This window comes from Melanerpes formicivorus, unplaced genomic scaffold (assembly GCF_026170545.1).
Source record: "Melanerpes formicivorus ecotype bairdi unplaced genomic scaffold, bMelFor1.0.p_v2 SCAF_66, whole genome shotgun sequence".
In the NCBI taxonomy this organism is placed as follows: Eukaryota; Metazoa; Chordata; class Aves; order Piciformes; family Picidae; genus Melanerpes; species Melanerpes formicivorus.
Genome location: NW_027142418.1, coordinates 3,737,879 through 3,762,783, shown reverse-complemented (window position 1 = coordinate 3,762,783; position 24,905 = coordinate 3,737,879). Strand labels below are relative to the sequence as shown.

General features: G+C 40.1%; 1 protein-coding gene across 7 annotated transcripts in view; it reads left to right on the top strand.

The window, feature by feature from the left end:
• The window catches only part of ATG7 (autophagy related 7), a 129,197-nt gene that overhangs the window by 66,806 nt on the left and 37,486 nt on the right, over window positions 1–24,905 (top strand). For 3 of the 7 annotated variants that reach the window (XR_010990366.1, XR_010990365.1, XR_010990369.1), the window contains one exon: window positions 8,880–9,110. The exons of 1 other annotated variant lie outside the window; for it this stretch is intronic. Coding sequence is in view for 1 of the 6 variants with exons in the window: in XM_068162684.1 (XP_068018785.1) it covers window positions 15,309–15,323 (15 nt within the window). In the remaining 5 variants the exon portion in view is untranslated. Of the gene's footprint in view, window positions 1–7,002; window positions 7,145–8,879; window positions 9,111–15,308; window positions 15,372–24,905 lie in introns of those variants that run through there. 3 more of the 7 variants (XR_010990368.1, XR_010990367.1, XM_068162684.1) reach the window with 3 other exon arrangements.

The following is a 24,905-nucleotide window of genomic DNA, read 5'->3' as shown; positions in this document are numbered from 1 at the left end:
AGAGGAGAGCAAATTGAAACTTGGATGTAATCTATATTAATAACACAATACTGAAACTAAGGGCCTTTTAAAGTTTCTGGTGCCGCAGCTGTAGCTTACTCAGCTGTATCTTAAAACTCTAGGTAGTATACTAACCTGAAATAATTTGCAATTAATGTTGCAAACTCCCTTAAAACTTTATTATGTAACTGTCCAAATACTTCTCCAAATAAATGCCAGCAAATAGATTTCTTGCTGCTAAACTGTTTTGTCAGAAAAGTTAGGGGGTGAGTGAATAACCACAGAGAAAGCATTCCCAGTATGTTTTCCTCAAACTTCTTCACAGCAGAGGATGAACATGCAGCCTCTGAAATAATTAGCAGTGGTTTGCTGGGGGAATTTTAGTACTTTCATGTTGCACCAGCTTTTGATCAAAATTTCCCTGTGCTGCCTCATTTAATTCTGGCCATCTGGATTAAAAGGTTCTCTTAATCTTAAATACAGATTGTAACTCTTTCTTTTGGAGTGCACTGCCATAAAGCCCTGGCGACTTTCCAGCTTTCTTCATTAAAGCTTGCTTTATTATGGGTTTTTTTTTGGCCATTAAATGATTGTTATGCACAATGGGCACTTGATTATAATTTGCTGAAACAGGGAATCAGTTACAGCAGTAATCCAGTTCTGTAATTAAAAGAGAACACACTTGTACCTGCTACAATCTTCTGAGAGCTGCTAAGGGGGAGGGGGAAGCAGAGTGGAAAGGCAACAATTTCTGCTAATAAGACATTGAAGCATTCTAATCCGACAGTACTTTGTGTGATGTTGTGGAAGTGTGACTTTCTGGATAATGACTATGTTTGAACCAAAACTTGTGGTTGTGACAGGAATAAAAGGACGGTTTCATCTGTCGTAAATCTTCTCACAGCCTTTATTTTTGTTTGGGGGTTAGAAAGGAATGTACATTACTAGCAGAAAAGCAGCAATTGGGATCCTTGAATGCTATCCAAGTTTTGTTTCTGCTCTTGCATGGTTTTTCTCAGGGAGTTCAATGTCGCTTTCAGTGTTTTTTCACCTGTGGAGTTTTGAAAACTTTGTGAGAAAATGGCTAGCTCTGAAATGATTTCAGAAACGAGTATTTCATAGGTATACATGTCATAAAATTTTGTAGTTTGGCTCGTGGAGAGTTGAAAGACATGTCAGCTTGTCTTAGCGGCATGGTCGAACTGTTGCAGACAAGAAATAGCATGAAGTAGCTGCTGATGTAATTTAATCTGATTCTTAGCGGTACGTTGCTGATAATCTATTTACGTGATAACTGTAAGAAACTCACCGAATGCTCCTTTAGAACAGTGAGGTTATGTGGGAGCTTGGCAAAACTTTATTTGCTGACTTGATGATCTTTGAGGTCTCCTCCAACCTCGGTGATTCTGTGATTATGCATTCCCTACCTGCTAACACTCCATCTTGGAGATTCCTTCTAGCAAATCCACGCCAAGAAAAAGGTTTTGTGGGACCTGAATGTGTGGAATTTTGGTGAGACTGGAGCTGCATAGTGAAATAATTGCACTTCAAATTTTACAAGCCTGTATTTGGCTGAAAATGTTTTCCACCCTAGGTGAGAACTAGAGATGTAAGAACTGGGTGTGCAACAAATTCCTGTCTATAAGTGAACACCTAATCTGCAGCGCATCATGCACACAGTATGTCAGAACTCTTGCATTTCAATGAATTCTTTCTCTTCATCTCTCAATTTAAGGAAATGCCGCTTGCCTTCTGAACTGAAGCATGTGGACTGGGAATACATTGCAGGCTGTGGACTGAGCAATATGGAATACAAATTAATGAAAGCTGCAGCATTTAAGTGCTCTTTCCATAAAACTCCAAGTTGGTGATGATGTAATCAAGAATTCTCAATCTTGCTTCTAAAAGAGAAGGCTCTGAGGTGACCTAATTGTGGCCTTCCAGTATCTGAAGGGGGCCTACAAGAAGGCTGGGGAGGGAATTCTCAGGATCTCAGGTAGTGATAGGACTAAGGGGAATGGAATGAAGCTGGAGGTGGAGAGATTGAGGCTGGAGGTGAGGAGGAAGTTCTTCACCATGAGAGTGGTGAAGCCCTGGAATGGGTTGTCCAGGGAGGTGGTTGAGGCCCCATCCCTGGAGGTGTTTAAGCCCAGGCTGGCTGAGGCTCTGGCCAGCCTGATCTAGTGTGGGGTGTCCCTGCCCATGGCAGGGGGGTTGGAACTAGATAGTGGTCCCTTCCAACCCGGACTGATACTATGATACTAAATAAGTGGGGAATATTGGCTTGAATAAAACCAGGTCTTCATCATTTTCTGCCTGAACTTGGGGTAGTGAACCCTAGCGTTGTAGTGAACATCCACTTGAAATGTGCAAGTCTTTTGAGGATAATGTAAATAACTTGGAAATTCAGAGTTACCTGAAAAATCCCTTCTGCTTTCATAGGGATCTTTTCCTTTTTATGAGGGTTGGGGTGGTTGTTTTTTTTTCATACGTTTGTTGACCTTGGAAAAAGTAAAAGGCATTTCTGGTGGAGCTAATCTTCTCCATGGCAAGCCGTTGCACTTCCTCTGCCAATAGTTTATTTCATATGTATCCAGTCCAGTTTTCTTTTCACATATGTGAAATAACAGTTTGGCAAGTGGTAAACAAAATACATGCAGTGAAGAAAAGAAGCTTTGTGCCTTCTTTTTTCTTTTAAAGCAAAAAGATTTATTTTATGAAAGAATCCTTTCATTGAAGTGAATAATTAAAGCTGAAGTAAATAAGATCTTATAAGAGATTGCACAGCAATTATGTAACTTTTCAGAAACAAGGGTTCATGGTAATGAAGTATTTTCATTTTACTAGGGTTTTTCTTGGAAAAGTACAGTATCATGTGATGATACACCACAGTGTGTGTGAGTGTGGTTTGCTGGTACAAAATCCAAACATCACAAAGTAATTTCCAACGACCAGATGTTTATCAGTTCCCTCTCATGGAGGAGAGCAGAAAGGTTCTTGTTTAAAGGTTGTCAGCTGGATGTCCAGTTTAACTTAGGCTAACAGTAGGCTGTCATCCAGAGTGACTGAGCACTCATGTGTGACCCATAAAGGATTTACTTTTGAAAAAGGAAAATCACTTAGACAACTACAGAGTCACTAACCAGAGCATTACCTCTTACAACTGTGAGGAAAACTGGATGAAGGTATTTCTGTTTCAGTAAATATTTGCCATGGCTTTGGTTCACTGTGGCCCATGCAAAGGCTGCTTTAACTCTTATACAGAGTGATGGTGACAAGACTTCCTCCCTCCTCTTTGCCACCCCTCTTCACTTTGCAGTATTTTAAAGTGGTATTAGGGGTAGAGGACAGGGAGATTCCTTTTGTGTAAGGCAGTAATTAGAACATGTAATCAAGGCATGTGAATGAATCTTTTCTGAGAACTCTGTAGGCAGTGGGCCCAGTGCTTAAGTCTGTACAAAGACACTGAACAAATTACTTTGCTTTCTCATGTCTTCATATTTTTTGTCTGTATGTCTCTTAGCCATGTTCTTTAGAGCAGATGTTCAGTCTCAGGTCAATATTGCTCTGTACAAGGCAGAGTGGGATTCCGGTCATTCCGAAGTGTGCTTTGTGGTACAGCCAAACTGATTAAAACCAAACCCCCAAAACTCTTCTCAATATGTATTTCTTAGAGTTAAACCTTCTAAGAAAAGAAAGAGCTCAGGGAGTGACAAGAAGTCTCTTACTCAATGTGTTTTAAAAGGGCTTTCATTGTGGAAAGAAGCCAGGTTCACATAGGAGCCCCAGCTGGCACAGCTCTGCAAACACATCTGTATACAGTGGGGATTGCTCTGGAGTTCCGTTCACCAGGAGTTCCTTTAATAATGGTGCTTTTTCTGAAGCATACACTCTTTAAAACATGTAGGTATTGACTAAACCAGACTGCCTAAGCATAGGCAGCGATGGCTCATTTGATGAATCCCACAGTTTTTACATTTTAACTAATACCCAACACAACTGGGAGTGGAATGGCTACCAGCAATTCCCAGGGTGAAGTGAAAAAGCTGTTAGAAACAGCTGAGCCATCTTACAGTGTTATGCTTCCAAATATTCTAGTCATACATAATCCCTTCTGCCTAAGCTGGGTGTCCTGAGAGCTGTGCACAAAACCCCCACGTTTACCACTTGGTATCAACACCACAGATATGGGGCAGGAGAAGTCGCTCCTGGCTGCTGCACTGACAAACAATTAATTTGGAAACAAACTCTTTACCATGCAAAAAGCTATTATAGCTTCTGCCAGCCAGTGATCTTCAGCCAGAATGTTTTATTAATGCAAGTTCTTGTACCCAAGTGAACAAACGTTGCTTTGATCAGCTCTGGTTCTCCAAATAGCTGCTGTTATTGAGTGCCGTATCGATTGCTGACTTGTATTTATGGTCCAGGGGATACAACTGAATGCTATTCATAAATACAAAGGCACTGAAGCTCCACTACCACATCTTGATACATGTTTAACCAGTTACAATATTTAATACTTTTCAACATGGCTTTTCTATAATTATTAGTTAATATAATTTTGGTCAACCGTCTGCAAAAATTAGTTCATGTTAATTTCAGTTTTTCTTTGTTTCTGTCTGTAGAGATTATTCTGTAGGTGCTACTTACAGGCAATAAAGCAAACAGAAATGTCTTAATTCAGTGTGTTTGCTTTTCCTTGTAGAACATCTTTCTACAGGGTGGTTTACTTCACTGTTAACATTTGTCTTGCTAGTGGGGTGCTATATTCCTAGTGTACAGGGATCCGTGTCTTTGATGTATGTATGTTCAGGTTGCATTTAAGCTCTTGTTTTCTGTCTTTTATATCTCTCAGCTTTTCACTAGTTGATGATTTGAAAGCCAGCATGTTTTCCTTGTCTCACCTAGTCAGCATGATTGAGTGTGTGTGAACTTCACTTGCATGATGAGGTTTTGTCTTTTTGCACCTTGCTAAGAAATTGACCCTCTTGTCTGAAAATTCATTGTATTGAATACAAACTGAATCAAATCACAAGTGTCCCTAAACTATTATTTCTGATACCCAGAGCCATTCTCAGGTGACACATGTTACAGGAGGTCTGGGTATAATTGGCGTGTATGTCCAGCAACATGATACTTACCATCAGTTTAAGTGCAGCTGCATCGCTCCCCTTGGCTCAATTTCATTAAGGTTGCAGCAGTGTTTTCTGTGCCTTGTCTGTGGGTGGATTTTTGCATTACAAGTCACTTTAGCATAGCTTGTACCATGTAATTTTACTATAGCATGTACCAAAGCTGTATTCTTACTAATTAATAGATGCATTATGACATAATTGCAGGACAGTTTGAAGTGAAGAAGTAAAGTACAGCTCGCAGCTCTTCATGTTGTTTATCTGATGCTTTGCTTTCATGCAGAGTGGTCATTGATTCAGTGCTATGGTTTCCTAGGGTAATACTGTACTGTGGCATAGCTAACATCAACTACTCCCTTTTTTTTCCCCCCTCCTGCCCCTACAGCTACAGTTAAAGATATTTTAATCACGTGTTTGCTTGACTGCTTTCACAGCGTAACTAAGACACGTTGCTGTAGATACCAAGTTATCTGATAATATTAGATAATTGCAGGGGGGAAGGCAAAGGCTAGAAAGAAAGCATAATCTGGTTTAAAACAAACAAGCAGAACCAAATGCCCCCCTATACCCTAAAAGGCAAAACTAAATACTAAGTTTTTATTTCTTTTCTGCTAGTTCTAGTTGCAAAGGAGAAAACTTTCTGTAACTGCATATTTGTAGCTGGGCATGCATTGGTTTACAATTTCTACTCCCAACAAAAAGAGATGTCTTTTTCCAATGAGCTTATTTACCATCTCTTTCACCATTGCTCTGTTTTCTGTGCCTGATTATAAATGCATATGCACTCAATTTGACATGGGCACTTACACTCTGAAAATAACGTAACAAAATATCCCTGGTGAATTAGAGGATGTTGTGGTTCATTTTAGTTTCTTTTATGTATTTTAGTTCAATCTATAGCCTTAGCAAATAGCTGGAATGTTTTCATGCTAACATACAGGACCTTGGTGCTAATCAAATGATGTTAAGGTCACTCCTGTGCAAATATTCTGTGTATTTTGGAGAGTCTTGAGCCCAAAGCCTTCTTCCACAAGACTCTTTTCTTGAAGAGAATTTCTGAGGGCTTGTGGCTATCTGAAGAATGTTCATTCAGGCTTCACTGCGGTGGTTCATTGATAATAAAGTCAGGTTTTAGGCATGGTCTTCATGACTGTGACTGTAATGCTAATTTGTTCCTGCATTTCTTTCTGCAGTGCAGATAGGGTCTCCCTGTTCCTGTTAGCTGTGTTTCATTTAGGCATTAGTGTTAACATTTAAATGCTTCCATTAGAATTTCACAGTATTTAGTGGTATTCCTCTTTTATGTTATTAGTCACCGAGCAGTTGTCCCATTTTAAGGGCTGGGTTTGTAATAATTCAAAATATTTACCTTTTTTTAAGGTATCTTTACGGCATGCAACTTTGGTTTGCTCTGTTGAAACGGGAAGGGAATTGGAGTAAATGACATCTAAATATTTTTAATGCTGCTTGCAGTGCTATGTGTAGTTTTGGAGATGAAGGATTAATTTGAGCAGTGAAGCCTCTGGGGTATTTCTCAAGATCTATCAGAATTTTCACATGCAGTGGTTTTCTCTTGAGATCCTAAACTCCTTGAAGTTACTCAATACCAGTCAACATCTTTGGGTTATAAATTATTTCACAATTAATGTGACTGAATTATGACAGAAACTCACATATTCACTTCTTGTGTAGCAGACTTCTCCCAGCTCTCCTGACTAGCTTCTCTTGGGAAAATAAGAGACATTCAAACTTAAGAAACAAGTCTGCAGGTATTGCAAAGCTTGATTGCTAATTATGCTGCCTTACACTTGGCACTTCATCAGTTATCATGTCTCAAGTGTAATTGATTTCACACTGTTCTCACTGTCAGGGCAAGAAATAAATATGATCTACCTTCAGCAAACAGGATCCCTGTACTGACTGATACAGCCACTCACTATTGGGAGATTCTTGTGGAGAATTCTCTGTCATATTTAGCTGACTGGCAGAGGAGATACTTAAGCAGTGAAGAGGTAGGTAATAAATTGTCTTTGTGTTTCTGCCTTGTTGTGTTTTGTTGTCATGGCAGGGATTTAAAAGGTCAAAATATTAAAGTGGTACTGGGAGTGGATTAAATCTATTTTTCTCCATTCAACAGTCAAGCTTCTTTCCAACATATTAAAATGCTTGTCTTCAGATATTTGAGCCGTGGGATGAAAATGACACTAAGTGCGAATTTGGACAGTGGCTTCTGTATGCACTTAGCTCCTAAACCATGCTGTAGGGCTGTCTCTGGCATTGTTTGGTGCTGTTATTCAAAGGAAGGTTTTTGTTGTTGATGCTTCAGCCAAACTGATAGGGCTTCATGTTTGTAGAGTGCCATATCATGACTTAAACAATGTATTGTGAGGCTTTAGAAATGTCAGGCAAATAAACTGAACCTGAAAGAAGCAGGTTATCTTGCCCTGTGAGTGGTTAGTTGATACAAGGGACTTAGCATTTTCTGAGTAGTGGTGTTATTATTCATCAAATATTTGAATAAGGGAAAAAGAGGAGGGATTTGGCTTGTCTTCACAGCTGTCTTCCAGCTCTTCAACAAAACAGTAGCCCTTGCTTGTCTATGTTGCCATGGGTGCCTAAGAGTCATAAGAAAGTAATTTTTAAAAATGAACCAAGTAAGGACACACAACTGGAAAGCAAACTTGCTTGCAAGCCTGGCAATTAAGCTATGAATACTTCATATCTGGCTTGTGTTCCCAGAGAAGCCATGGTGTTGGACAGGCACAGCGGTGAATGTGAAGCCAATGCTTCCCTCCCTCCTCTCTGCTCTTCTCTACAGTGTTGTTCTTAGATGTGCAATTCTGGACTGCCAGGACATGATCAAGGCTTGTTCTGGCTTTTTAGTTAATTGGTTAACTACATCTGTCGCAAAACTGGAGCTGGGGCAGCATGGCCCAAGTGAATGTGATGTGAAGATGGAATTCTTTGGTCAGCATCTTGTCTAACTTGGAGGTCTTGCATGCAGCCAGGGAAATATCTCTACAGCTGTCTGGATGCAAAATGAAAACAACCTCTCCAACAAAATCAAGCATGTTAGAGTGTATTTGCACATGGAAAGCTAAGCCTCCTTTATATGTGGTGGTTTGAAAATTAAGAGGTAAAACCTCTGTGAAAAGGCTCAGTAAGTGCTGGATGTTGGAAGCATTTATGCTTTTATGCTGTCTTTGTTTTAGTTGTCTTAAATAGAAAAATATTTAGCAATATTTAGTTGCTTACTCTGTGTGTGTTGTCTTTGGGGAATATTTCTATTTAAGTGCTTTGGATATTTTAATATTTGGAACACAAACCCAAATGTCATTTGACTTTAAAGATAATTCTTTTTCCTGCTTGGAGGAAAATAGTCTTAAATTGAGACTGTGTCTTACCCTGTTTGGACTTGTTAGTCTTAACTAAATATAACAACCTCCTAACTGTTTGTTTTGACTGAATTGTTCCTTGTAGTCAAAACCAGTAGGATTATACCTGCCCATTGTTCCCTCACTATAGTATTTGTCATGGTATTGTTTATTGGGAAGTCACAGCTTTGAATAGGTATTGAAACCTGGTTTCTAAATAGGATCAAAGTTAACTTAAAGAAAAGGGGCGCTTCGCAAAGCAGCTCTGATTGTAAGTGATAAAGGCTACATTTATCTGAGGCTGAACACAAAAATGATTCTGCTATTGTGAAGAGAAAAAAATAATTTACCTTAAACATCTGTATTTTTACAGATCAGTAGCCTTGATTGTCATCTGTTCAACAAGAATGTGATGAATCGGAGAATCATAGAATGGATTGCATTGGAAGGAACCTTAAAGATCAACTAGTTCCAACTCCCCTGCCCTGGGTCATTCTTCACCAGGTTGTTCAAGGCCCTGTCCAACCTTGCCTTGAACACCTCCACGGAGGGAGTATCCATGACTTCCCTGGGCAACCTGTTCCAGTGTCTCACTACCCTCACTGTAAGGAATTTCTTCCTAATACCCAGTCTAAATCTCCCCATCTCAAGCTTCAATCCATTCCCCCTCTCCCTAATACTACAAGCCCTTGTAAAAGTTCATCCTCACCTTTCTTGTAGCCCCCCCTTCAGGTACTGGAATGCTGCTGTAAGGTCTCCTTGGATCCAGGTTTTTAAATTAATCTTCATTCTGAAAGAGCTCTTCATAGAATCCTGAGGAGTAGGTTTGGTTTAGAAGTGATCACATTCCACACTTTCTTTTTGTATCTATCATCTTCCTGTCTTAAAGCACTGCACTTGGAACACACAGGGTTCTTTCTACCTTTCTGACCCTGCAGTGCTGCCAAAGGAGGAAAAGTAAAGGGGTAAGTTTAAGCAGTGGGACACCAAGTCCTTAGTTTCTTACTGTTAATTAACACAGCAGTATTTAACTGCAGTGTGATAAGGTCTGACATGTCTACTGAGAGTGTGTGATTGACATTGAGGGGATGCTTTTAGACTTGATTTGGTGCTTGATGTGCCAGAAGTTGCAGAACTTGCAAATGATTTCTTCTGAGTGTGAGTGATTTTATTTTTTGTTTTTAGAGAGTGAAGACAGTGATATTAGTCCAGGCTGAGGAGAAAGTTTAAATGGGGCGAGTTTCCTTTACAGTTGCATACATTGGAATGGGCTGCCCAGGGAGGTGGTGGAGTCACCATCACTGGAGATGTTTAGGAAGAGACTGGATGGGGTGCTGGGTGCCATGGTTAGTTGATTAGGTAGTGTTGGGTGATAGGATCTTGAAGGTCTTGTCCAACCTGGTTAATTCTATTTCTATGACACTTGAGTAAAAGAAACCCTAAGGCAGGATCTGATTCTAGCAGACACCAATAGACTGCTCAGAAGACCTAGAGCTGTTTAGGATTGACTGGAGGAGAGCCATTTTTCTGCTCTGTTACTCTAGCAGATCTGCTTGTCGTACCGTCAGACACTGAGTGCTTTAGAACCATCTTCCTCCACTTCCTCACCTAGAGGAGGAAGAGTTTTCAAGATCTTCCTGCTCTCTTCAAGTAGGTACCTGAAGGGAGTGTACTGGTAAAACAGAGCCAGCTTGTTCCTGGAAGCAAGTGGTGACAGGACAGTTGTAGGATGCTAAACTATGATTAGATTCAAGGAAAAAGGTTGTGTGCCTGTAGTTTTTTGAGTTTTAATCACAAGAATAGTCAAATACTGAACCAGAGACAGACAGAGGTTGAGGGATCTTCACTCTGAGATACTCACATTTTAACTGTGCAAGGCCTGTGCTTGGTCTTGACCCAGCTTGGTGTGAGACATACGGTAAATGACCCCTGGGATATCTTGACTTAATTTTTTCTATAATTCTAAGCATAAGTGTAGTAATTCTTAAAGAGGAGCACACCTCATGCAGTGGTTGCATTCCACTAAGCTTGCTCTTCTCAAAGTTTTAGTCACAGTATTTGATCTAGACTGCAATCAAGCGTCAGACCCACTACGCAAACTTAAGGGTTCAGCCACACTTTGTAATTAGCAAAAAGAAGAGTTGCCCTTAATTTTATTGCTTAATTGTGTATGTTTTCTTTGATTCATGGATCTGAAGGGAGCTGATGGCATAGAAGGGTGAATAGTTTTGCTGCAGCAGAAATGAGCTACTTGTGCAGATGGCTAAATTCAGAGAGGTCCTAACTTGGTTGTTTTTAAATGTAGTAGATGACATGAGAAGATAAATATTGTTGTCTGCATCAGTTATTCATGAATACTACTTCTGACAGTGGGAACTGTGTTGGCACATGCTAAAAAAAAAGAAAGGGGAAAAAAGCTACTTTTTACTAAACTTCAGCTTTATTATCAGAGCTGTCTCTGGTCTGACAGACCTAATCTTTTCCCCTCTAGCAAAGCTGCTGTTTCTCTTTTGTCAGGACAAAACAGTTTTGGAAAACAATTGCCGTTCCAAATGTAATAAATAAAAAATTCCTACTGGACAGTGTTGTTCCCATCTCTCTCTTGGTCTTTGAAGAAGTGATTTATGCTCACAATTCTAGTGGTTTCTACTGCTAGGAAGAAACCAAGAATGTTTATCATTCTTGCATTTGCTCTTTAGTAGAATGTATTATCTATCAGGCTGAGGCATCTGTTTGGGCATGGTAGGACTGCCTAGTGCCTGGAAGCACAGCTGACTGTAGCCCTCATGTCATTCACACCTGTTACCACTTTCTTAAAGTAAGCTAAGAAGCAGTTATCTAGCATTTGCAAAACTCTGCTTAAAATTATTGTGCTGGCCCACATTCTTGTTGGGTTTTAACAGGTTTTTCACATGTTGCTGCTCTCTGTCCTTATAGTGTGGTTTATAACTGTGTTGAACAAGTCCAAATCATGTTGAAACCATGTTTAGTAATAAACATACAAAACCAGTTTTGAGCTAGTTGAAGATCTTGCAAGGAAGCCAAAGGAGCTTTTGCTATTGAGAGTAATAAGGTTCAAGTCTTCCTTGATCAGTTTGAAAACTGACTCAAATTTTGTGATATTTAAGATATACTGAGCAGAATATTTTGACTGATAGCAGTTTTGGTGAATTCAGTAGTTGCATAATTTCCCAAGCTCTGTTGTCATCTACATAACCTGCTTTTCATGCAAATCCTGTGCAGGAGAAGTTCTATGCTTCAAAACAAATATTAAGCTGTGTTGGGGAACAAAATTTCATGACTATTCTTTGGAGAAGAGGAGGTTGAAGGGAGACTTCACTGCTTTCTACAACTACCTGAAAGGAGGTAGTAATGAGGTGAGGGTCTGTCTTTTCTCCATAGTGTCAGGTGATAGAACAAGAAATAATGGCCTGAGATTGTGCCAGGAGAGGTTTAGGTTGGATATTAGAAAAAAATTCTTTCCTGCAAGAGTGGTCAGGCAGTGGAACAGGATGCCCAGGGAAGTGGTGGAATTGTCATCCCTGGAGGTATTCAAGAAACGTGCGGACATGGCACGTTGGGACCTGGCTTAATGGCCATGGTGGTGTTAGATTGATGGTTGGACTCAATAATCTTAAAGGTCTTTTCCAACCAAAACAACCCTGTGATTCTGATTCTATAATTTGGTACTTATAGCTCCAGTAAAAACAATTCATAGTATATCCTTCTGTTTTTTTCTGTTGTGAAAGGGGGCTGTTCTAATGCACTGCATCCTGTCGAGCACATTTCAGTTGTGCCCTTTGGAATTAAGTGTTGATTGGTGCACAATTTACATGTTTTCCTTCAGGTGATTAATGCACAACATTATCTAGAAGATGAGCATGGTGTTGAATAATCAAAGAAAGCTAGAAAGTATTTGGGGTTTTCAGAATCTCATATCATTAATAATTGAAAATGGGTTGCCCAGGGAGGTGGTCGAGGCCCCGTCCCTTGGGGTGTTTAAGCCCAGGCTGGCTGAGGCTCTGGCCAGCCTGATCTAGTGTGGGGTGTCCCTGCCCATGGCAGGGGGGTTGGAACTAGATGATCTTTGTGGTCCATTCCAACCCTGACTGACACTATGATACTATGAAACTATGAAAATTAGTTCTAGCTACGCCTGCTGGAAACAGAAGGTGTGAGGTAGGTTACTTTTTCTATATTAACTGGGAATGAAGGTTAAAAAACACAGTTCAGTGTGAACTGTGCAAGACTTAAGTTGTAGATTTAAAAATTATACACAAAGCAGTAAAAAAAAAAGCATGAAAAACAGATCCTAGCACATTAGTTTTTTCATGTCTCAATATGACTTGGCTTTCAATTTGGAAGGCTTGTATTCAACACTCAATTGGGGTATTGAAATCCACTACACAGGCATACCTCAATTTACCTTTCTATCACTTGGTAAAATGGTGACTGATTCTTCTTTGAACCAGTTCTCAGAATGTGTTGCTCTTGAAACACATCAAGTTTAAAACCACTGCTGAGATCAGTTATTTAAGCTGTTTATTTTCTTGCTTAGCCTAGCAATGGATAACGCTGTTTTGTAGAAATAAGTAGAATTGACTTCAGTTACTTTTAATTTAGTAGCTTGAGGCAAACAGTTAACTTTTCCATTTTCTGGGTAGCTCTCCTGACAAGAAGTCTCTCTGTTTCCTGTGTTTAATACTTCCCTGGCTGTGTGGCTTAACATTGAAGTGAGGTGTTGTGTGTTCCTTCCTAGTCCGAAGACATATCTCCCTATTCCAGGAAACACCACCCGCTATTGTTTCCAGGGCTTTTCAGATCTTATGTACATTAGGTAATTTAATTGTCATGCATTAATTAAAACCAGGAGTTCTTTTGCTCCCCACAAACCCTTGTATTATAATATATATTCAAATTTTAAAAACAATTAAAATAGTCATACACATAGCATTGTTAGAAGTTGATACAAAAATCTGTTTAGAAATTATAGAGGCATAGGGCTAGGGAGAATGGAGCAAAACTAGAAATGAGTAGATTCAGATTAGATGTTAGGAAGAAGTTCTTCACCATAAGGCTGGTGAGACACAGGAATAAGCTGCCTAGGTGGTTGGAAAAGACCTTTAAGATAGTTGAGTCCAATCATCAACCAAACACCACCACGGCCATTAACCCTCATCCCTGGAAGTTTTAAGGCCAGGCTGAATGTGGCTCTGAGCAACCTGATCTAGTGTGAGGTGTCCCTGCCCATGGCAGGGGGTTTGGAACTGTGGATGATCCTTGAGGTCCCTTCCAACCCTGACAGTTCTATGATTCATATATACTATTGATATCTCAACACAGAATATTTGGCTGTTCTTGCTGTGTTAGTAGCTATTCACACTGAAGTATTTTTAGATGGGATAAACAGAATGTTGTAGTTTTAAGTTAGCAGTTCCTTATGTCAGAGCATCTCTGAAGGTTTGCAGAATCTGGAATATTGTTACTCACTGATTTCTTACTAAACATGCCTTCTGTAAAGTCAAGTCACTTTTTTTGCCCTCTTTTTTTTTTTTTTCCAGAGCAGTTTACACCTCTTGTTTTTAATTGTTTGTAATTGTTTTAACTTGTTTTTAATTTTGCATGTGAAGTACAAACTTGGGTTTGGATAATTCTCAAATGAAAAGCCTTGTCATAATGGAAAGGAGATGAAGTCAATATTAAGATTAGAGAACAGGTGCTGGTCTTTGTGCCTGTAATGAAGACAGCAAGATGTGGAAGTGGCTATTTACAGAATAGATTTCAAAAGACAGTAGAAATTGACATTCTGGAGAATTTGTGTTTGTAAATAACACAGCAAGACAAGGGAATGCTGGACTCTTACTAGGCTTCTATAAACACCTTCATGCAAGACTTCTGACAGCTATGAAATGGTCGCACTAAGGATCTGTGTTCAGTTGTCTCTTCACTTACGTACTCTGCAAATGTGTCAGATTATATATATGAGCAATGACTGCTGCCTTTTCTCTTCTTCCTGTAAGCCTTTGTTATCTTTGCACCTCAACTTTAATTCTATCTGTGCTTCCAAAACACTTGGAAAATAGCAAATTATCATAGTACGTTGTGTACTGAAAATATAAGAACATGGTGATAACAAGCCACAGGGGGAAAAAGGCTTATTTTCCACTTTAATTATTACTTTGTACTTTTAGAAAGTAGTGATAATACCCTCAGTAATTTGTTTTTTTGGCTCCTTGATTTTCATTGAAGTGGCAGAATTAGGTTCAGAAAAAGAAATAGCTTATCTTGAAAGGGATTCTTTTCTCAGGGGGAAAACCTGGCTAAGTTCATGAACTTCTTCCAAGAGCAGGATTAAGATCTTGATGTGCGAGATCTATCAAAGACATTATTCCATTAGTGAAGATGAGAAAGAAAATGCGAATAGTATTTCAGTAGCGCTAAGTCTTTGCAAGCTTCTGCTTCAGATGCTTGCATTAACAGGAATGTTGTATAATGAAACCTGTAGAACATGTTGCAACAGTGTGTTGTCTCTGCCAAGGAGCATCCCTGTGCAGTTCAGCTCAACAGACAGGCCAGATGCTGAGATGAGTCTGAAAATAAATATTTTGATTGGCCATGTCTTTAAAATGCATTTCAATTGATTTCATTAAGCCTGGCGCTCCTCCAGAACTGCCGCACAAACACTCTGGGATATGATCCTTCAGCGTTTAAATAAATGCCAAAATTCCAGTTGACTTCAGAGGGAGCAGAATTAAGATCCTAGTCACCAAAAGACACTCTCTGATTTTTATCTCATGAACAGGAGAGTCATGTGTGATGGTCTGTTTGAAAGACAAACAAGTACCTGAAGGGAAGTGGTAGCCGGGTAAGCAAGTCGTCTTCATTTGAATTGGCACTGAAGGCACTTTGCAGCCTAATGTTAATGATCTTGCCTCTCATTAGACATATCATTAAGCCATTAAGTACTTGCAGTTTGCATTGAACCAGCAAACTTGCTTCTGTGTTCCATGTGACCAAATTATTGATTGCTTCTCTGTCTTTAAAAATCATTGTGGTCGTTCTTGGTCTTGTGTTTGCAAAGTGGAAATTAAATAATGGTCATGGAGCTGTGGTAGCCAAAGGAATAAGCACAGCAAGGTTTGTGTTAGCCATCTTGACATAGCTGGGAAAGCAAAAGAAGCTTTTGCTTCAAAAGGCTTACATGCAAAGAAAAGCTGCACAATTTAGGCTGGCTAAAGCTGAATCATTTGCTCTCAGATTGACTGAAGAGTAGAGTTTCTGCTTAGATTCACTGTCATCCAGTCACTTCCATTTCTGTTTGTGGCTGTGTGGGGTTTTTTTGTTTGTTTTGTTTTGTTTGTTTGTTTGTTTTCCTGTTAGGAACTGGCTTTAGATTCTGTTTGGGTTTTGTTCTTCAAGTTAGGTCACTTCCCTGAGCCATTTCACAGTACAAATTCATACATATTGGCCATCACAAAAAGCATGACCATCTGCAGCGGTAGGCAAGAGTGAGCAAGCAGAGAGCTTTTGAGGCTGAGCTCTGGAAAGCCTCCACCTCACCCAGGCTGCAGCCCGAGTTTAGTTATCAGATGATTGGAGAGAATTAAATGGTCAGGCCTAAATGAGGAATGTGAGCTCAGAGATGGTTTGATTTGATGGGAAGAGATGAGTGATTTTATGAAAGCTGTTTTGTTGTGATAACTGGATGCTTATCATATTCCAGACAGCTCTGGGTGCTTTCCACTTGTTTTAAGACTATTGGCACTCTTTTCTGGAAAGTTTTAGATGAGAACAACTTGCCTAAATACAGCTCTTTATTAATATCCTCCTTCCAAGTATCTCCACATCTCTTACCTCTTGCTATGTCTCACTTTCCTTCTGAATCAATGATAGCAACTATACCCATTTATCATTCTCTAGTTTAAACATAATTTTTCTGCTTTATTCCAAGCCATGCACCAGGCTTTTTCATTCTCTTTGATTTATAGGAACATTAATTTTGCTTCTGCGTATTACCATTCTCAACTCAGGCAATATATGGTATCTGTAGAAAAGTCACAGAGTCAAGGCTTCAAGTGAAAATGGCAGATAGTTGACACTCTATTGGTTGATAAACTACTCAAAATACTTTGAATGTAGAGATGCATCAATAAATAGGGCAGAATATTCTATTTACAGGGAGATGGGTAGCTGAAAGGCCCAGTAACAACAGTGAGGCATGATAAGGTGCTCTGATTCTATCCATAGGCAGGATACAGGCTTTCCGACTGCAGTGTGAGCTCTAGAAACTGAGCTTTCTTTAGCTTGAATGTGCCTTGGCAAATGATGTCATCATGGCAGAAGTCCTGGAGTGCCACTCTAACATCATTATTTCATGCCAGGGAGCACTGAAGAAAAATAATGCCAATTTTAATGATGCCAATTTCTGCTGCTGGTTCCTGTGCAGTTGTTTGATTGCTGGCTGCAGTGCAGAGGATGGGAGTAGGACAGTACCTTGTAAAGGCAGTCCTGTATCTGTAGTAACATGAACCTGAGCCCACAGTTTAGTGTTCTGAGGTACTAAGGAAGAACATTGGCTACTGGGTCTCAGCTAATGGATGGTAACATCTCACTGTGGTAAGTGAGATATAAGAACATTCCTGGGTTGTTTTCCAGAAACAACCTCCCTGTGGTTAAGTGAAAACTATTTCCATAACAGTACTTAGCTCCAGTAATTACCTCTTGATTACAAAATGGTTAGCAGAAGGCCTAATGTTAGTCAAGATGGTTAAGACAGACTCAGTAACCTGAGTCAAGCTTATTTTCCTGCTTTTCAAACTCAGAGTATACAGGTATTTATGGGAAGAATGTTCTTAGCATCCAAAGACCCAGATTATAGGTAAAGGTCTCTGCTTTTTGATGGCTGCCTCCTTTCTAGTTAAACAAACAAAAAATGTTTTCCTTTGGGCCAGAGAGGGGTATTTCATTCAGTCATGAAGACAGCTGATTTGCTTGGGGCAAAATGTGTGAAGAAACAGATGTCCAAAAGAGGAGAAGCACTAGGGAGTAAAATAATTGAAGTTGCCACATAAGAGTTTGTAAATAAAGGATGTGAAAGCTTCCTGGACAAACTAAAATCAAATTGAAGGTTACTGCATGCTGTGTAGTTTCTTAAAGGGCTCTTCCAGCTAACTTGCTGGTTTTGCATTCACTTGTTTCAAGCTTTGTGCTGTAACAGCAAATTCTTGCCATGTTCCTTAAGTGTACACACACCATGTAAATATAAAGTATAGAGTTTGAAATCGAATGTTACCTGGATTTTTCTTGAGGATATTTTGACTGTATTCATTAGAGCATTTTCTGGTCATAAAAAGTTAATGACAGCATGAGTCAAATGCAAATTGACAATTGCAGCTTTGTGAACTCCCTTTGAATTTTGCACATTCCTGAAGCACTCTCTCTCCAGGTCATAGAATGTCTCTAATTGTAAAGGTTTTTTCTTAGGTAGTGGAATAATTATTCCAGGTGAAGTAAGTTACTGTTTTGACTTTGTATTCTGGCCCTTGGTGAACACTAATCTGCATCTTGGTCATGATTTTAATGATTATATTTGAAAAGTCTGAATAGGATGTGAGTTTTAGATATTCTTTAGTACTTGTGAAAAGCCACCACAGTCTGTTAGGATTGTAGGTCTGTCTATCCCTAAACCAAATTCACTTGTGTCAAAACCCAGTATTCTTCTGCTGAAACTGAAACATTTGCCCACTCTAACTTTGTGGGAACAGAAGAATCTGCTTACCTTCTATGTGTAGAAAGCAGAAAGCACAGCATTCTGGTGACATCTCAAGAAATTATTCCTCTGTTAGTTATTTCTTCTCACCATTACTGAAAAAAGGAAATGTGGATTAAATGAACGTTGAATGGGTATCAGAGGTATAGGGTTGTTTCCAGGGACAATGATACAAACTTATGTTGTAAGAATAATTATAGTGAATTTGATTTGTAATTAATTTGCTGCTAGAGCAACAAGTCTGAGTCTAGTCAACACACAGAAGGTAAAAAGTACAGCAGGATAAGTCTGGGCTTCAACAGGAGGGAGAAATTCTGTTCTTACTTGCCTAGTGTTAACTACAGAGCTTTCTTTCGGGGCCCCCCTACCCCATGTTTGCTTCCTCCCCTACTTCTATAGCCATAAGCACTTTTGTCATGTTGACACTGGCAATTGAACTGTCTTGCTTTGAGTATGAAAGAACTACTTTTATCATTTTTAATATGCAGCCTAGGGCCAAAACAGACAAAGCAATTTAAAAGGACTAGGTTCAGGAGGAGGCTGGAATTCCCATTGTACAGCCCTTGGGAATATGACTTCAGTAACCAGTTCTGAAGCACTTATTTATCATCATGTCAACTGCTGATCTGTCCATACTTAGTCAGCAGAGTTCCACCAAGCAGCTCATTACTATTGATCCTTAAAAAAAAAGCAGCTGTCAGGAGACACCTATATTGTTTAACCTGCTGCTAAATGTCAAAAATCGTTTTCTTCCATATTTCTTAACAAAGTTGAACACTTCCAAAGGCAAACCTAATTCTTCAGGCAAATGCAGCATCCATACTGAAGCCTACTTTTCTGTGGCACTGAAATCTTTTCATGCCCAGGGTTTTGTCCAAGAAGGTGCTGGCCATAGAGGCTGTGGCTGCTTTGTCCAGTCTTTTACCTATGTTTTATCATAGTATCAGTCAGGGTTGGAAGGGACCACAAGGATCATCTAGTTCCAACCCCCCTGCCATGGGCAGGGACACCCCACACTAGATCAGGCTGGCCAGAGCCTCAGCCAGCCTGGGCTTAAACACCTCCAGGGACTGGGCCTCGACCACCTCCCTGGACAACCCATTCCAGGGCTTCAGCACTCTCACGGTGAAGAACTTCCTCCTCACATCTAGCCTGAATCTCCCCACCTCCAGATTCATTCCATTCCCCCTAGTCCTATCACTACCTAAGATCCTGAGAAGTCCCTCCCCAGCCTTCTTGTAGGCCCCCTTCAGATACCGGAAGGCCATTTTATTTTGATGACTATTTTTATCCTGACACCTCCTTGTCTTTTATAATTTTAGCACCTCTGTGCCCTTTAGCTAGTCAGTTACCATAAGGTAACCCATCCATGCCTTGTTTGACAGAAGTTTCAGCTTGTCATAAAAATCTTTTTACTTTATATGTCATCGTTTGCACTCTTACCACCATAGCTGGCAGCTTTCTGACACAGAATCACAGAATAACCAAGGTTGGAAGAGACCTCAGAGATCAACAAATCCAACCTGTCACCACAGACCTCATGACTGAACCATGGCACCAAGTGCCATGTCCAATCCCCTCTTGAACACCTCCGGGGTGGTGACTCCACCACCTCCCTGGGCAGCAAAATGTTTCCAGTCTGTAGTGATAGGAGGGTGGTGAGGCACTGGAGCATGTTGCCCAAAGAAGTTGTGGGGGCACCTGAAATTGTTTGAAGCCAGGCTGGATGGGGCCTTGAGCAAGCTGGTCTAGTAAGTGGTGTCCATGTCAGGGGATTTAAACTAGCTGATCTTTAAGGTCCCTTCCAATCCAAACCATTCTATGATATTGGACCCCCAGTTTAATACCTCTTTCATCTCAGTTTCTATGAAACACTTTCATTAAATCTTTTAGCTCATTGTCCTGCTCATTTAATGCTCTGAGTCCTGTTCACGAGCATAATTATTCCATTCCTCATTGCCTTTTAATAAACCTTGACTCAGTCACTGCATAACTTTCTATAAGTTTTTATGCTGCATCTCATCTTTGTGCATAAACTTTTGTAACAGGAATAACTTGGAACTTTTTCTGCCTTTTGAATAATTTGGGGGGGAGGGCCTTTGGCTTCTTTCTTCTTCTTAGCAGCAATTCCATAATTTAAAATAATTCCCCAAAATGCAATAATGTGACGAAATGCCTGCCCAGCTTTGTTCTTGGTCTCCATGTGAATTTTGTTTTCCCTTGGTGTGGGAACAGTGCTGGTGTAGAGATAAATCCCTTTCGGATTGGCTGCGCTAAATAAAGCAAACAGCAATTGTTTCTAAGATGATGCCCCTGATGTTATCACTGGCCAAGATTAAAAAACTTGACTGCAGCTTGGAGACATCAATAGAAATAAATCATTGCTCTTACTGAACCTGATCTTTTAGGTCTTTTTGCTTTGTGAGAGCCAAATCCTCCTTGGTTAGCTAATGAAACATGAAGCCTAGGCCTAGTTTTCTGTTGTGAAGGGTTGGAATTTTAAATAGGTTTCAGCATTTGTTGTATTTACGTGTACCTATCAATTCAGAATTTGTTAAAATACATATGAATGACTTAAGCTGCCACCTGGAATTGTCTTTGTCACTGCAAGGCTGAAGATTCTCCGTACTGCAAAATTGAACTGAAGGGAAGATTATTTATACAAACAAAACATTTGCTCGTGGTTCCACTCTGGCTCTTCTCTGTCCACAGTAGGATCAATATACCTTTGGGCTCTGTGAGCCATATCATACTCTAGATGAGACAGATCCAAACACAGCAAGATTTGTAAGCTAACGAGTATGTGGTTTTGCTTATTACTGTGCTGGGTGCCTGGACCTTAACACAGTCTTGTGGAGCAAGATTGGCTCCTGTTGAAAAAGTCATGGAGCTGCTCTTTAGAGCTGGCACTTCGCATACCATGTCATTATGAGTGTACAGATGCATCTTCAATCTCCTTCCAACAATGTGACAGAGGTAGAAGTAAGGATGTGTGCTGAGAATTGAGGTACCACTGCCAAAGGAGGGAAACAATGTCTGGCTCTTTGTGAAGCACTTACTCCATGTGTAGATGATTTACACAAGCTCCACCTCAGTGCTGTTTCTAACTTACCTTTTTGTGCCGTGCAGCACATTCTGTAGGTGAGTAGCTTTGTGCTGTTTTGGAACATGGAATAAAAAAACAGCTGGAATATCTTAAAAAGAGTCCTGTGCTGCCCACCTCCATCCTTCATAACTGAAGAAACCAATCTGAATTTGTCTGCCAGGCTCATCTGCTGCCTGTCCAGTTTGTCCCACTGTGGTTCCCTCTCTGGTTTAGATTTGTTACTGCTATCCTCAGTGGGCACTGAAACTTTGTGCTTGTTTTGAAATTTCTCTGAGGCATACTTAGACTCTTACAAATTCCCTCCCAGGCGTGAATGGAAGTGTGTTGGCACTGCATATCTATCAGGACTCTTGAGATTGTTTCTTCGATGGCTCATTTGTAAGCTTCTAGTAAAAGACAACTTGTCTGCTAGCCAGGTGTATGGCCAGACCGTGTGTTGGGGTCTCTGTGTGTGGTGTTCTGGCTGGAGGAAAGTGGTTATTCAAGCACTGATTGACCTGTGTGGAAACAGACTGCACAGATGTGGTGTAATATCCTTCCCACTTCAGCAGATGTGACTAAACAGACTTTGTCTGCTCTGAACAATTAAGATGTTTGCCAGTGGGTGCAGGGCCCCGTGCAAGTTCCAGCTTGTTCCCAACTGGTAGAGGAGTTTTTCAATTTGTGCAAAAATAGGCTAGCTGTTAATGTTCTCCTCATTTAGGTTTTGCTCAAGAGCTTTAACTCTTCAAGAAATACCTTAGTCTTGGGGGTTTTCTAGTTTTTCCTCATTCCCTGGAAGCAGACTTCACATAGCCAAAAAAGCAAACCTTGCAAAGTAAGAAAGCTCAGTACTGTTTATTCATGACCACAACAGTTTTCCTGTCATCATGACTCACAAAATGAATCTGAGAATCTCTGCTCAGAATTTCGCTTTAACGTATAGGGTCTTGAATGTGAGTTCATTTTGGAGTCATATCCCCCGGATGCAAATGGATGGGTGGGTGCTGTGTGACTGATGGCAGGGGGAGCTTTTGCTATTGAGTTAAATACGGGAAGGAACAGGGAAGACACTACTAAAAGCTGTGAGAGAAAGGTGATGAGGTTTATCATGCTGAGTGGGCGATCACTGTGAATATTAGCCCGGTTACTGTGTGTGATTGCTTGTGAAGGTGTGGCTTCCGGTGGGTGAAAATGACTGTCCAGAGAGCAGCTGAAGAGTCATTTATCTGCTGAGGTAGGCTGACAGCCAGATACACATGGTCTTTTCTCTGAGGTGGACACTCTTCCCTTAGCTTCCTACTCCTACTTAAAACCTGCTCTAGTTGGGGATGTCCCTGCTGAATTCAGGGGAGTTGGACAAGATGACCTCTAGAGGTCCTTTCCAACCCAGTGCATTCTGTGATTCAATATCTGTTTCATGTCTATTTGATAAGTGGAGACATTTTCTGTGAAGCTAGTGAGCTGGAAGTATTGAACACTCTTCAAAGAAACCAGCACAGAAAATGAAGTGTAGAGATCAAAACCTGAGATATGTTTGTTAATTATTATTTTGTTTTTCTTTAATCCCTCAGTGTTGTTGGTTAATGTTATGGAACTTTTTGGTTGAAATTCTAATTGAGCTGCATTACTACAAAGACAAAAGAATACAGAAGTTTCCATGAGCAGCTACTTCCTTACAGATCATTAAAGGTCACCCAGAGCTGCAGTGTTCGGCTCTGAGATTAGCAGGAAATGACTACATCAGACTATGGCACCTAAGCATTTAGTCTTTCTGAAACCTTTTGAACTAGAAAACAGTTCCATGAGCTTCAGAGGAAGAGTTGTAAAGCATGTATTTGTAATCAGTATAAATTATTTGTACAGTATTAACATAATTGAACACTGTTTGCTCCCTAGGTTTTTCAGCTGGAAATGGGACTTTACCATGGTGCATGCTGAACAGCATGTGAAAAGCAAATACCATCCCCTCCTTCCCTTAGCAATTCCCCCTTCCCTCACCAACAAATAATCTTTTAAAGTAAGATTCAGTTAGGATGCTAAACTCATTAGAGGATTTAATTGTTCATGATGAATAGAACTATATCATCTGAGTGACAGAATTACGTTAAAACACCTTCCATACACCACAGAACTCTAGAACATTGAGACTGGAAGGGCGGTCTGGAGGTCATCATGTCCAACTTCCTCCTTAGAGCAGGGGTTAATCTGTGGGCATCTTGTCCCAATGCTTAATCACTGTCACTTGGCAATTTTTCCTTCTATCCAAACAGAATTTCTCTTGCTGCACATTGTGCCCATTTCCTGTTCTTCTTTATGTAAGTGCTACTCAGAGGAGCTTCTTACCCAATTTCACAGGTGGTTGTTTGCTGGAACAGAGAGGGCATATTTTACTGTGGAAGTCCTGGAAGCATCTAACATGGTGAACTTTACATGATGGTTTACTCCCTAAATTTCATGGTTAACTTTTATTTTCCATGCTAAAAGCTAGTTTAAATCAACATTGAGTAAAATAAAGTCTATTTTCGTGGGGATATGGCTGAGCATGACTTAGTAGAATAGGGTTAATGGTTGGACTTGATCTTGAGGGTCTTTTCCAACTTCTATGATTCTCTGGTTTTCTTTGTACTTCCCTGTCATATGCAGCAACTGCAGGGAGTTACTGAGTTGATATTTTCATCTTGGAGAGAGAAGGTACTGCTTTTTTAAAAACAATTATTCATTGAGGTGAAATGTATGTGACTAGAAAGATTCTTCCTTTGATGCTTGCCCTATCTTAAGAGTGCACTGATAGAGCACTGATCTATAAAAATCATTATCCTGAACAAGCTTGTTCTCTCTGTTATAGCTGTGTATATCTGGAATAATTTATGGAGATTGGCTGTGCCAAGCTTTGTTGACTACATAGACTTATCTGTGGAAAAGAAACAGCTCCTGGCTTTGAAGATGCAAGAAAACTTTGCTTCATCTTTACAGTGAAACTAGTCTGTGCATCGTTATATTAAACATTATGCAGAGAGGCAACAAAGAAAATAGCTTCTGCTTTTAATATCTTAGTTTAATTCTCCCCCAAAATGAAACTGCTGTGTGTAGTAGTTTGAAGCTGTACTCCCAAGAGTTTGAATTGAACAACAAAACTTTGTTGCAGCCCATTGCTCATTTCTCTGATTCTTGCATGTCATTATTTAGCTTTCACAACTCTCAAAGAACAAGTTATCAACTGCTTATCATACAATTCTGGTTGAGAATTTCTCCCCTGTGGACAGGTCAGTGTGAGAGGAAGCCTCATAGTAACTGATAAAACAGATGAGTGGACAATGAGGTCGTTCCTTAATGGCAGAATGACCTGCAGTCTGTAACTGAAGATGAGAGCTGGCTTGAGCTGAATGATGTCCAGTTCAAGGGTTTGTGATGCATGGGAGAGGTATTGCCAGCAGACACAGAGAGAGAGATCTGGACTAACAGATCTAAATGGTAGAGCAGTGCCTTGAATGGGATGAATGAGGTGGTGGAGTCACCATCGTTGGAGGTGTTCAGGAGGAGGC